Here is a 13,109-nt window from a genome sequence, read left to right on the forward strand (position 1 = left end):
GCTGAAGCCAGTCAGTAAAGACTGGAAGAGTTGCCTCTTACTTCAAATGCGTAGACACCAACACAAGAGCACAAGGATCATGAATAATCAAGGAAACATGTCATCACCAAAGGAAAAAAAAGCTTCAATAACTGACTCTAAAAAAATGGAGATCTATAAACCTCCTGACAAAGAATTCAGAATGATTCTCAAAGAAATACAGTGAAATATAAGAAAACTAAATTAGGAAAACAGTGAATGAACAAAATGAGATGTCCAACAAAGAAACAGAAACCATTTTAAAAACCCAAACAAATATCCTTAAGTTGAGGAATACAATGAGTGAACTGCAGAATTTAATAGAGAACCTCAACAACAAATTCAGCCAAGCAGAAGAAAAAAATCAGTGAACTTGGAGACAGGATACTTGAAATTATCCAGTCAGAGGAACAAAAAGAAAAAAAAAGGGAAACAGTGAAGAAAGCTTACATGAATTATGGGATACCATTAAGAGAAACAACCTACGTATTACTGGAGCCCCAGAAAGAGAAGAGAGGAAGAAAGGGGCAGAATGCTTTTTTAAAGAAATAATAGCTGATAACTTCTCAAATCTGGGTAGGAATTTGGACATCCAAGTTCATGAATTTATAGGTCTCCAAAAAGTTTCAACCCAGGAAGTTCTTCTCCAAGACACCTTATAATAAAATTGTCTAAAATCAAAGACGAAGAGAGAATTTTTAAAACAGCAAATGAAAAAAATGGCTCAGGTACAAGAGAACCCCCATGAGGCTATCAGCAGATTTCTTAGCCGAAACCTTATGGCCAGGGCAGAGTGAGATGAACCTGGAGGACATTATGCTCCGTGAAATAAGCCAGACAGAGAAAAACAAATACCGTATAATGTCACTTATATGTGGAATCTGGAAAAAAAAAAAAAGAAGAAGAAGAAAAAGTTGAACTCAGAGAAACAGAGTAGAATAGGGAGGTGGGGGAAATAGGACGATGTTGGTCAGAGGGTACAGATTTGCAGTTATGTAGGATGAATGAATCTAGAGAGCTTATGTACCGGCGTGTTGTCTGTACTTGATGATACTGTATTGAACCCTGGAAGCATGCTAAGAGAGTAGAATCCAGGAAATTTTACATACACAAAAAATAGTAACTGTGTGAGGTAATGATATGCTAATGAGCTTGACTCTAGTACTCATTTCATTATGTGTTTCAGATCATCTTATTGTGTACCTTAAGTATATACAATTTTTATTTAAAAATTTTAAAAATGTTAAGTAATGAATAAAAATGATGATTATGATTGAGTAATTTGCTATGTGTCAGGTATTGTACTAAGGGCCTTGGATTTTGCCACTTAAAGGAAATCACAGCTTTTTATAGGTTCTAGTGTAAAAGTATAATAGCCAAGAGTTAGACATTTAACATCTAAATGTGATAGTACTTAATCATGTTTCTTTTTGTCTTTTCTTATTTAGAACTGAACAAGAATTTTGCTGTATCATTTCTGCTAGTCATTTGTAGGTAAAACAGCATTCCTGTGAGTCTTACAAGAGACCTTACAAATATTTTTCTCTTAATCATAGTTGTCTTTCACCAAGGAGGGAATATTGAAATGCCCTTCCTCCCTATTTTTAAGTTCTGATGATTGTTAAATCCTTTAAGTATTGTGCTTCAGTGTTCATTGAGATGTAGCCTAATATTTATAAGCTTAAGAAGAACCCTTCCTACAAAGAGTTCTTTTTCAAATGTGCATAATAATTATTTTATCTATTTTAAAAATCAAGATATTTAATATATTTCTTTTTCTCTATTAGGTCACACATATATTTAGTTGCTTGACAGTGTGGAAACCCCAATTCCTTTATAGCTCTCATAAAATAAAACTCAATTCAGTTCAATACTACATCAAGTATTAGTTGCAGGCTATGAGTCAGGCACTGTCTTGGGTATGGGATCGCAAAATTTTTAAAAATGGGGCAAGATAGGGTCAGGGGATAAAGAGGTACAAACTATCATGTATAAAATAAATAAGCTACAAGGATATATTGTACAACACAGGGAATATAGCCAATATTTTATAATAACTCTAAATGGAATATAACCTTTAAAAATTGTCAATCACTGTATTGTACACCTGTAACATATAATATTGTACATCCACTATATCACAATTTTGAAAAAGCATGAACATTAAAAAAATTGATCCTTACTCAAAAAAAAGGGTCTCGGACTTCCCTGGTGACGCAGTGGTTAAGAATCCGCCTGCCAATGCAGGGGACACGGGTTCGAGCCCTGGGCCGGGAAGATCGCACATGCCGCGGAGCAACTAAGCCTGTGCGCCACAACTACTGAGCCTGCACTCTAGAGCCCGAGAGCCACAATTACTGGGCCCACGTACCACAACTGCTGAAGCCCACGCGCCTAAAGCCACCGCAATGAGAAGCCCGCGCACCGCAACGAAGAGTAGCCCTTGCTCGCCGCAACTAGAGAAAGCCCACGCACAGCAGTGAAGACCCAACGCAGCCAAAAATAAATAAATAAATTTTTGTTAAAAAAACAAACAAACCACCTAGAGGGGTGGGGTAGGGAGGGTGGGAGGAAGATGCAAGAGGGAGGGGATATGGGGATTATATGTATACATATAGCTGATTCACTTTGTTATACAGCAAAAACTAACACAACATTGTAAAGCAATTCTACTCCAGTAAAAACGTTAAAAGAAAAAAGGGTCTCTGCCCACTGAGAGTATGCAGTTTAGCAGAGTGGACAGAACGAGTGCAACTTGGTGTCATATAGTGAGATAAATTTGTTTGAGTGGGGAAGTTCTCAAGAAGATGTCATATTTGAGCAGGGTGTTGCAGGATCAGTGGAATTTTGCCAAGCAGAGGAGGTGAGAGGCCATTCCAGGCAGAGAGAGTAACACGAGAGAAGGTGGAGAGATTTTCATGTGGATGGTTATGTTAGAGGACTCGAACTTGAACATGGCAGGCTGAAGAGGTGAGAGATGGGACGGGAGGTTTGTTTTTGAATTGTTAAGAGAGGCCTTGAATACCCCAGGTGTAGACTTTGTGTGCTGGGAGAATTTGAAGGTCTTTAAGCAAGTTAGTGAAATGCTCATATCTATGCTTTATAAAGGTAATTTTGAAGGCTGACTGGAGTCAAGTAAGGAATACACAGAAAGACGTGGAGAAGGCACTGACCTGTCAACTTCTTGTCAGTTGAGCCATTATAAGACTTTTATGAGTTTAAACCTAAAAAAAAGCATCCTTTAATATGGGCATGCCACACTTTCTGGAGACATAATTGTTATTAAATTAAATAGAATTAGTTTAAAAATAGAAATATTCCTTGACTTTACGGTTTTTCCTGGGTGTAATGAGATTTTAAAAAATATAATTAAACTTTATTCTTGAGAAGGATTTCCTATTTTTAAGGATTTGCTTTTTCTGTCCATTTTCACGAAGATTGTGTTCTGTAATGGCTGGGCATGGTGTTGCCATTGGGAAATCTGTTTATATGCAGAATTTTAACAGTAGATGGTGCCTATGGTGGTATGTACGTGTTGCAGGGGCAGGAAAGGAATATCACCCAAGAAGACTCATGAAAAGAGGAGCAAAATTCCTCGTGGAGTAAACGAGGGTTTGGGAAGCAGAGAAGAGGATTGTAATCCAGTCAACTCACTGAGTGAAGGTTGTCAAAAAGGAGCAGAGTGGGGCTTCCCTGGTGGCGCGGTGGTTGGGAGTCCGCCTGCCGATGCAGGGGACGCGGGTTCGTGCCCCGGTCCGGGAGGATCCCACATGCCGCGGAGCGGCTGGGCCCGTGAGCCATGGCCGCTGAGCCTGCGCGTCCGGAGCCTGTGCTCCGCAGCGGGAGGGGCCGCAACAGTGAGAGGCCCGCGTACCGCAAAAAAAAAAAAGAGTGAAATTGGGTTATCAACAGCAGTAGGGAGGAGTGGGGTAGGTCTCCACTGTCTCTGACACCATAATTCTGTTTTCGGGGCCTAAGAGAAATCTCAGAGGGATTTTTTTTTTTTTTTTTTTTATAATGTGAGAAAGTCTTGCTCTCTGTGGTCACACATATTGTCTTGTTAACCTTCCAGGAATTTTTTTCCCTGACACTCAAGTAGAAATGGAGCTCTTAATTGATAACAGGCAGTTTTGTAACACCTATAACCCTAGGTGCTCTGTTTTTGACAAGCCAAAAGACAAATTTATCCAAGCAAATCCAAGTCTATCTCATTATTCAGAGTTTCTCTTCATGTAACTTTAAATAAAGCCTATTCCAGAGAAGTCAGGCGAATGTTTATGGACACAGAAGCCGGGTGGGATGAAGGGACAAATCAACATTCTCCTACCTACTTACTCATGTATTCTTTGCCTATATGTAGGCACAGGTTGAACCTGTCCAGTGATTCTCCTTTATACAAAAGATCGGTGTATCTTGATGAGATTTTCTGTGGAATTTTTTTTTTCCTAACTTAAGTGCTATGATAGCCAAATGCAGTTTAACAGTAATACTCAATGAAACAGTCACACCTATGGTCGACTGCTGTACCAATGTAATAATGGCATATATAATCATGTCTATGACTAATATCCATAATTGACCATTGTCATAGCTCCTTTTTGAAATGCAGAGTAAATGCTAAAATCCCAAAGCTACCTGATACAGTTTAGAATATTTAGGGGTAGGACATGATATTAGGAGAAGTATATATGAGTCTGGCTAAGTGAGAAATTTCCATAAATTATTATAAATGTAGAGATGATCTCATAAGCAATGATCTGGAGAAGAAACAAGAATATAGTAGAGACCTGAGCTGAGTACTATAGTTGTTCCTCCTTATTTATAAAACACCAGTGGCTCTTATGCCTTAATCACCTATCTTAGAAATTGGATATCCTCCAGCATGCCCAGAAAAAGCAAAAAGAAGTGCCAAATGAGATTGCCAATCACTTTTGTCATTGATTTAACCTCTGAGTATCTCCTATGACAAAATTAATATGTTTAAATTTTATATCAGGTCAGGCTGTTGTGTGGTCTCTCTTTATGTAAAAACCTGACCATTCCTGGAGCATCAGCCTGACCCTACAGAGCTATGACCCTGATTCTTTACTTGCTGGAGAAATCATTTTCCTAATTCTTGTTAGTATCAATACATTAACTTGCATAACTCTCCGTAAACTAATCTCGATGTTCTCCAAACTCATTTTCTTTCTCTCCTGGCAAACATTGATTCCCTATGTCCATTACCATGGTCTTGTTATGAATGCTGAACCAGTCTTTTCATTTCTAGGGTCTCTTGCAGCTCTAATTTCCCTAAATTGTCATATCTTATGGGTCATGTACTTCTTTCCATTTATTCTTTTTTTTTTTATAAATCTATTTATTTAGTTAGTTTTGGCTGCATTGGGTCTTTGTTGCTGCTGCTCTTGCATTGAGCTACTCTTCGTTGCAGTGCGCAGGCTTCTCACTGTGGTGGCTTCTCTTGCTGCAGAGCACGGGCTCTAGGTGGCGGGCTTTGGTAGTTGTGGAGCACGGGGTTAGCTGCTCCGCGCCATGTGGGATCTTCCCGGACCAGGGCTCGAACCCGTGTCCCCTGAGTTGGCAGGCGGATTCTTAACCACTGTGCCACCAGGGAAGTCCCTTTCCATTTATTCTTATGTTTTAAGGGGAACAAAGTTTTTACTGTGCGGTGCTTCTCTACTGCTTAACAAATTCATTACGATTCCTTAGTTTGGTATTTAATTTCCTCACAATATGGATCCAGCCCGCTTAGCCAGCACTTTGTCTCCCTGCCTTACATGCACCTGCTCTTTGGCCAACCTGGCTCCATCCATTGCTCGCTCTGTTCTGTTGTTTGTGGTGTTTCCTCCACTTGAAATACTGTTTTCCCATTTTGACCTGTCCCATCCGTCCGTCAAAATCCAACTCATGTACCATATTCTTATGTGGCCTTCCTTCTTCCTCATGTGGGTGTATCCCAATAACTTTCTGTACCTTTAAAGGTACCTATCACTTTCTGCCCTGCATTCTAGCTACCTGTGTATTTGCCTTTGCTGCTAGATTGTATGAGATATTTTCCCAAGATTTTGTTCCATTGTAGTTACTATTTAATTTGGATATATCTATACCACTATTTATTGTAACGTGACATTATCACCTCTTTCATTGGTATTTTATTCTATAGGGACTAAATGGAAAATATCATAATATGTCCATTTTATATGGCAGGGTTCATTTACAAGTTGTGACAGTAAAGCCTGATGTATGCCTGCATGAAAGGAAACTTACTGTTCCTCCTACATAAAGTAGCAGGAGTGCTTTCAAAATGGTTTTAATAAGATTTGCTGTATTGAGACAAAGAACCATGACTTCATTCTTACTAACCTCAGAAACATAATAAACCACAGTCAGTTTTGGCATTAATCCAGTTTTACCATTAACTCTCTTATAAATTTTGATTAAGGGGTATTGCAGGACTTTTGTAATTAAGGGAACTGCATTAGAAATTTATTCCCTGTGGGAATTTATTTGTCATATTCTGAAAAATACTGAAGTTCTATGAATGCTTGTAAACCTTAGGGATGGTAAAATACATGGCTGAACAACCATTTTTCTGAGGGGGGAGTACCCAAAACTAGTTGAAGGCTCAAGTCCAAATTTTTGTTTTGTTTTGTTTTGTTTTGTTTTGTTTTGCGGTACGCGGGCCTCTCACTGTTGTGGCCTCTCCTGTTGCGGAGCACAGGCTCCGGACGCGCAGGCCCAGCGGCCATGGCTCATGGGCCCAGCCGCTCCGCGGCATGTGGGATCTTCCCAGACCGGGGCACGAACCCGTGTCCCCTGCCTGGGCAGGCGGACTCTCAACCACTGCACCACCAGGGCAGCCCTAATTTTTATTTTAACAAATAATTGATTGAATTAAAATATTTCTTGGCTGTGTAAATTTCACAGGAGTCACAAAGATGCTGTTTTTCATGGTTCTATTCTCTAGATATCATCAGCCCATAGATATATTTTATAATAATTTGTTGCTTTCTATAATCATGGATTAACAAATATTAACTACTCACACAAGTCTGGATCAGCCAATATATTTAACTTGGAACTTGTTAGGCTTTTATCTTCTAAAAGTATTTTGAATGGTGCAGTTATATCATTAGATGCTTTTTCTATTTTAGTTTTGCTCTATAGCAGCTTAGAAAAGACAAGATTCTTTCTGAATAAGGGTTTAACTTGATGTGAGCATTTATACATTTTAAATCTATAAAAGTTTTTAATTTTAGTTTTCTGTTGGCTCGCTTCATCAAATGTTCTTTTTTTCTTTAAAGATTTTGTCCCAAGGAAAATTTGAAGATTTCTTCCAAGTCAGTTTAAGTCACTATAGCAGGATTAGATCATCATGATCATGCTCTTAACTGGCTGAATCAGTGACAACCTTTTTTTTTTAAAGGAACATCTCTTTCAGAAAGCAGGAAGAGGGCTCAGTGTAGCCTGCTGTAGTGGTAGGTTTCTAGAGTGAAGATTTCCTCAGGTGGTGTTGATGATGTGGACTGCTTTTACAGAACATATTTCTTCCCAATCTATTCAAGGTATAGAAGAACTGCAGTTTTTACAACCAGTGCACCTGATTAAGTCGTTTAACTGACACTCTCCTTTCCTTTAACCTAAAAGCGTTCTTTTCTTTTTAGACTTGAACTCTGTGCACTGATCATGGAATTATGTAGATTCCAAATATCTACTTTAATTTTCATTTTTTACATGTATCATAATATATTCTAGATGACCTCAGGGGAAAGCAGGAGGTTTTGGTCTTATTTTACTCCTGGCCATGGATAAAAATGTTCCCAGAGTCCCCTCCTACTGCGCACACATGAATAGTGATTATTATTGTCTATTGCATGAGTCCTATTTGCTCACCACAGTACTGAGCACTTCATATGCATCGATTCATCTTCAACATTATGCTACCTATATATTAGACAGTTTTACTATCCATTGTAAAAATGAGGGACTTGAGGCCACATGAGGCTAAATAATTTGTCCATGGACTTGCGTACTTTTTTTTTTTGTGGTATGCGGGCCTCTCACTGTTGTGGCCTCTCCCGTTGCGGAGCACAGGCTCCGGACGCGCAGGCTCAGCGGCCATGGCTCACGGGCCCAGCCGCTCCGTGGCATGTGGGATATTCCTGGACCGGGGCACGAACCTGTGTCCCCTGCATCGGCAGGAGGACTGTCAACCACTGCGCCACCAGGGAAGCCCTTGCATACTCTTTTTAACCACATTACTTTCTCTACCAAGCACACTTGAGGAAAGGCGTGAGGACATCTGATCGGTATTCTCTCTGTGGGTTCCAGCTGTGACGCATCCTCCCTGTTCCAAGCGTATAGCAATGCTAGACAAAGGATGAAAACAGAAAATGCAAGAGTCGCAGCTGAGCTCATAATTTATCATCTCAGTGGCCCACAAATGGAACAGAAATTCAAGTGCTGATTTGTAAGCTGTGTTGAGGCCTCTGGCCTCCTGGGCTCTGCAGGTGGACAAGGGGCCGGTACAACTTGTACAGGGAAATGAGAAATTAAAGTCATCCTACACTAGGTGGAGTTCCAGAGGGAGCCTCACTCTGAAACCAGGTTGTAGAGAAGGGCCCCTCTATTTCTGAGCAAGGATGCAAACTCCGGAGACTATCACTTTTGTAGAGGTAAAGATGGCAAGAGAAAGACAACACGGCTGTTAAACTAAGAACTGAACCAAATCACTCGCTGGTTCAGTGACAGGACTGGTAATAATCCAGATGTCTGGACAATGTAATACTCAAATCACCAATATGAAACTGATTACAGATGGGTAATTCTGGGCACAAAATGAGCACAGAATCATTTGTAAGAAAAAGATGATGAGAGATACTGGATGGAGCTGTTTCAAAGCACTAAATAAAACTGAACAAAACATCTTCCATACTCCAATAAAGATGTTAAAAAAAAAATGCTCCCAATTCGAATGAGCTTGCAAAACAAAACTCCAAAGCACATGAGGTAGCCTAAAGCTACAAAAGAACCAAGGAAAATGACCATTGAAATAAATTTGACCCAGAAGAAATTAAAATATTGAGACACCATGGCAAAGTATATTTTGGATGCTCAAAGTAAAACAAAGGATTGCCATTCATGAAGAAGGTAGAAAATCCTGCGATAAAAATAGTCAATTATTTATTTACAAATATTTATTAAGATCAAACCATGTTCTACACTCTGTTATAGGTGCTAGAGATGCAGCAATGAGCAGAAGTAAATCAAATCCATATCCGCATAGAGAGTTTACATTCTTGTGGGGAGTTTTACCTTTTAGTTGCAGAAATGAAATAAGAATAGGCAGAAGTCTTGGAAATGAAAAAGATAGTCATTGAAATAAAATTCCCAGTAGAAAGGATAAACTCTAGATTGGCAAAGACAGGGTTTTTTCATTTGGAAGATATTATTTAGGAAATCAGCAAAATTGCAGTAATGGGAAAATAAGATCTTAAAAGAAAGTGTACATGTGTTTATGAGTGTGTGTGTGTGTGTGTGTGTGTGTGTGTGTGAGAGAGAGAGAGAGAGAGAGAAAATGGATGAGATTATGGGGAAAGATGATACCTGAGATTATTTTAGAATTGAAGACAAGACTCCTTAAATTGAAAGTACAATCTAAGGACCTATCTGGATAAATAAAAATAAATCATCACCTAAACACTTTGTGGTAAAACATCAGAACCTTGAGGATAAAAACAAAATCTTAACCTATCAGAAAGAAAATGTAGACTAGCCACCAAACAAAGACAACCTAATTGAGAGCAGACACCAAGAGCAGTATTGTGGGGAAAAATTCACTGTCAATCTAGATTCTAGAAATTTTATGCCAGAGTATATCACTGACAGACACATATCAAAAATATAAATTGAATAATGAACTTGAAAAACTGAATATTCTTGAGGAAGTAAGTGTAGAAACAAAGTCTGGATTTTAAAAAAATAAAGAGGAATAGAAACTTCTAAATGTCATCAAATTTAACTCTTGCTATAAAAAGTAATAAGAAATTTCTATGTTAAAAAAAAAAAGGTGAGACTTGGGAATTCCCTGGCGGTCCAGTAGTTAGGACTCTGAGCTTTCACTGCTGAGGGCGCAGGTTCAATCCCTAGTCAGGGAACTAAGATCCCACAAGCCATGAGGCACAGCCAAAAAAAAACCAACAAATGTGACTGCACAAAAGTAAGAAATACAAGAAGGCTATAAAAGAAGAAGAAATACAGATGGATGACAAATATGTGCAAATTGAAAATTACAACATCAAAGGTCGAAATTCTAACGCCATCAATGTGAACAAGGATATGGAATAATGATCACACCTGTTCCTTGGTGCCTCCACTTGGGCCAACTGTGTGGGTGACCTTGTAAAGCATGGAAGTGACAAGTGCCAGCTTCTGGGTGGTGTTAACCCTGGGAGGGGAGAGTCTGGAACAATGGGAGTGGACAAGTGTGATACAAGGGATCACCTGTATCTGTAAGGTTTCATTCCTTTAAAAGGGGAAGCAAAAATGCAAAATACTAATTTGTTAAAGCATGGAGGTGCATACATCGGTTTTCATAGTATCAGCCTAAATACGTACCTGTATAATTGAAGTGAAAAGACACTCAGAGCTTTCAGGAGACCCTGAATTGTTATGCACAGCAGTAAAATTTATAAAATAGCCTGTCTTCTGGTAACGAGGGCCTTTAGTTAAAACCCAACTCTATCAGGGCCTATCAGGCCATCCAGAGTCTACCCCCTCTGGCTTCTCTAAGTTGCTCATTTATTCCAATAGCTTCAACCTCATTGCATGTTTCTGTACTTCTCACAATTCAAGCTCACTTCCTCTCCTCTTAACAGCAATCCTCTTAGGTTGTTGTTATCTCCTTCTGAGACTGGGAAAAATCTAGAACATTTTAAGATGTATCAAACTCTTTTGATTTTCCTCTCAATCTCTTAGTAGCTACTGACGCAACCATCTGAGTGGAACTATATTTTCATGGCACGTGATGGATGTTCCACTTTGCAGTGGTACCCGTCATGGTAACCCAATTGTCATGAGCCGGGCACTGCCTGGGTTTGCCGTAGTCCCCAGGCTCCTGTCAGCACTATATGCTCAGGAGTGGTAGGAGGCTCTGGGATTCAGGCTGAGGGAATAATTCATCCCTGCTGTGGACTCTTGTTCACCACATCTTTCTACCAAGCACAGCTGAGGAAAGGCATAGGGACATCTGATCAAGGTATCTCTGTGGGTTGCAGGTTTGAGGCACCCCCTCTGTTTCAAGATGCTACATGGAAATCTCCTAGGAGTTCAAAATGCTTTGGATGCTGAGCTGTTGTAAAATTTCTGTTGTAGTTTGAATTTGTGTTTGAGAGATGAACAGACATTCTCGGTGAGAATGTACATAATTTACATTTTGGAAGTTAGAAGAAGTTAAAGCTTTCCTAATTTAAAGTGTGAATTTTGATTAATCCATGCTACTTTAGCTTAAAAAGACAAAAAAACAAGCTGCACTACTGCTAGCTACTTCTAGTATTGGAATAGCAGTGTGTGTGTGTGTGTGTGTGTGTGTGTGTGTGTGTGTGTGTGTGTGTGTGTGTGTGTGTGTGTGTGTGTGTGTGTGTCTAGTGGGATTCAAAATACCGGTGCTGGGCATGAAGTTCTCCCTCACTGATTTACTGATTATGCCCATTGCTACTCATGCATTGGTTAATGATCCACCAATAGTTTGAGGTCCTAAAAGGTGCTCTGAAACACCAGTCTAATGAGTTTTATTTCAATATCTAGTCTGACAATCATTCTAATATTATTTTGGTATATCAGTGTTAACTGTTGACAGCTTGAAAATAATTTCACTTCATTAAAAACATACTCGCTTAAATATAACTTAAATGTCCTGTCTTCATGGGTCAGTCTCTTACAACTTCTGTTTGGTATTGAGCTAATAGCTGAACGAACTCAGCAATAATTCTTTGGAAATCACATCTAATTATTGCAGGCCACTAGGATTCCACTTAGTGTATTAAAATAGTTGTTGGCGTATTGCGTCCTGGTGACAAAAAAGAGCCAGTGTATCTTCAAAGAGGGTTTTACTTCCAATCTGAGCATAGCTTAGTGGCTGAAAGAATCCAGCTAAGCAGTCTGTTCAAAATTTGTGTTTTGAGTATTATTTTCATCATCGGACATTTGCACAGTAAGTAAAAACTGGATGTTTTTAGAAAATATCTTTTTTTCAACTTTTATAATAATATTAATTACCGTAACTATCAGTGAGCACTTATTCTGTACTGTGTACCATCCTAAGCATTTTATTAGCGCTGACTTCATCTTCTTGGTCACCTTGTGAAGTAGAAACTAATGTGATCCCCAAATTGCAAAAGAGGAAATTGAGACACACACTAAGTAATCCCTCTAAAGCCATACGATAAGTAATGGAGCTGATGGTAGGTTCAATCATTTTTTTCTGAGTGGAAGACTGTTCTTTGCAGTCCCACTCATTTGTCTCTTCATTTGTCTTTAAAAGAAAGTCAGTGCTGGGCTTCCCTGGTGGCGCAGTGGTTGAGAGTCCGCCTGCCGATGCAGCGGACGCGGGTTCGTGGCCCGTTTTGGGAAGATCGCACATGCAGCGGAGCGGCTGGGCCCGTGAGCCATGGCAGCTGAGCCTGCGCGTCCGGAGCCTGTGCTCCGCAACGGGAGAGGCCATAACAGTGAGAGGCCCGCGTACCGAAAAAAAAAAAAAAGGAAGTCAGTGAAACTTGCATGTCTTCATGCTTTTTAATTTTACTAACAATAAATGATCATTTATTCTTTGTATTCTTACAGGGCATTCTACTTGGACAAGTCAAATTCACCACCAGACTCCACATCCAAAGCTGCTTATGTAGATAAGGTAAAAACAGAAGATTGCATTGACTGTTGCTTTGCCATTTACCTCCCTTATTTAATTTTGCTGGTGTTCTGGAGCACTGTGTAATTTATAAACAACCGTGGTCTCTGATTCTGTTATCTCCATAATAAAATATTTTAGACTATTCACTGTAAGTTATAACAACTGTGAATTATATCCCATCTAA

General features: G+C 39.4%; 1 protein-coding gene across 1 annotated transcript in view; it reads left to right on the top strand.

The window, feature by feature from the left end:
- Positions 1–13,109, top strand: part of PREX2 (phosphatidylinositol-3,4,5-trisphosphate dependent Rac exchange factor 2) — a 291,490-nt gene that overhangs the window by 236,953 nt on the left and 41,428 nt on the right. The window contains exon 36 of the mRNA XM_007448492.1: positions 12,859–12,925. Coding sequence (XP_007448554.1) covers positions 12,859–12,925 — 67 coding nt within the window. The remainder of the gene's footprint in view (positions 1–12,858; positions 12,926–13,109) is intronic.

This window comes from Lipotes vexillifer, unplaced genomic scaffold (genome assembly GCF_000442215.2).
Source record: "Lipotes vexillifer unplaced genomic scaffold, Lipotes_vexillifer_v1.1 scaffold815, whole genome shotgun sequence".
Lineage (NCBI taxonomy): Eukaryota > Metazoa > Chordata > Mammalia > Artiodactyla > Lipotidae > Lipotes > Lipotes vexillifer.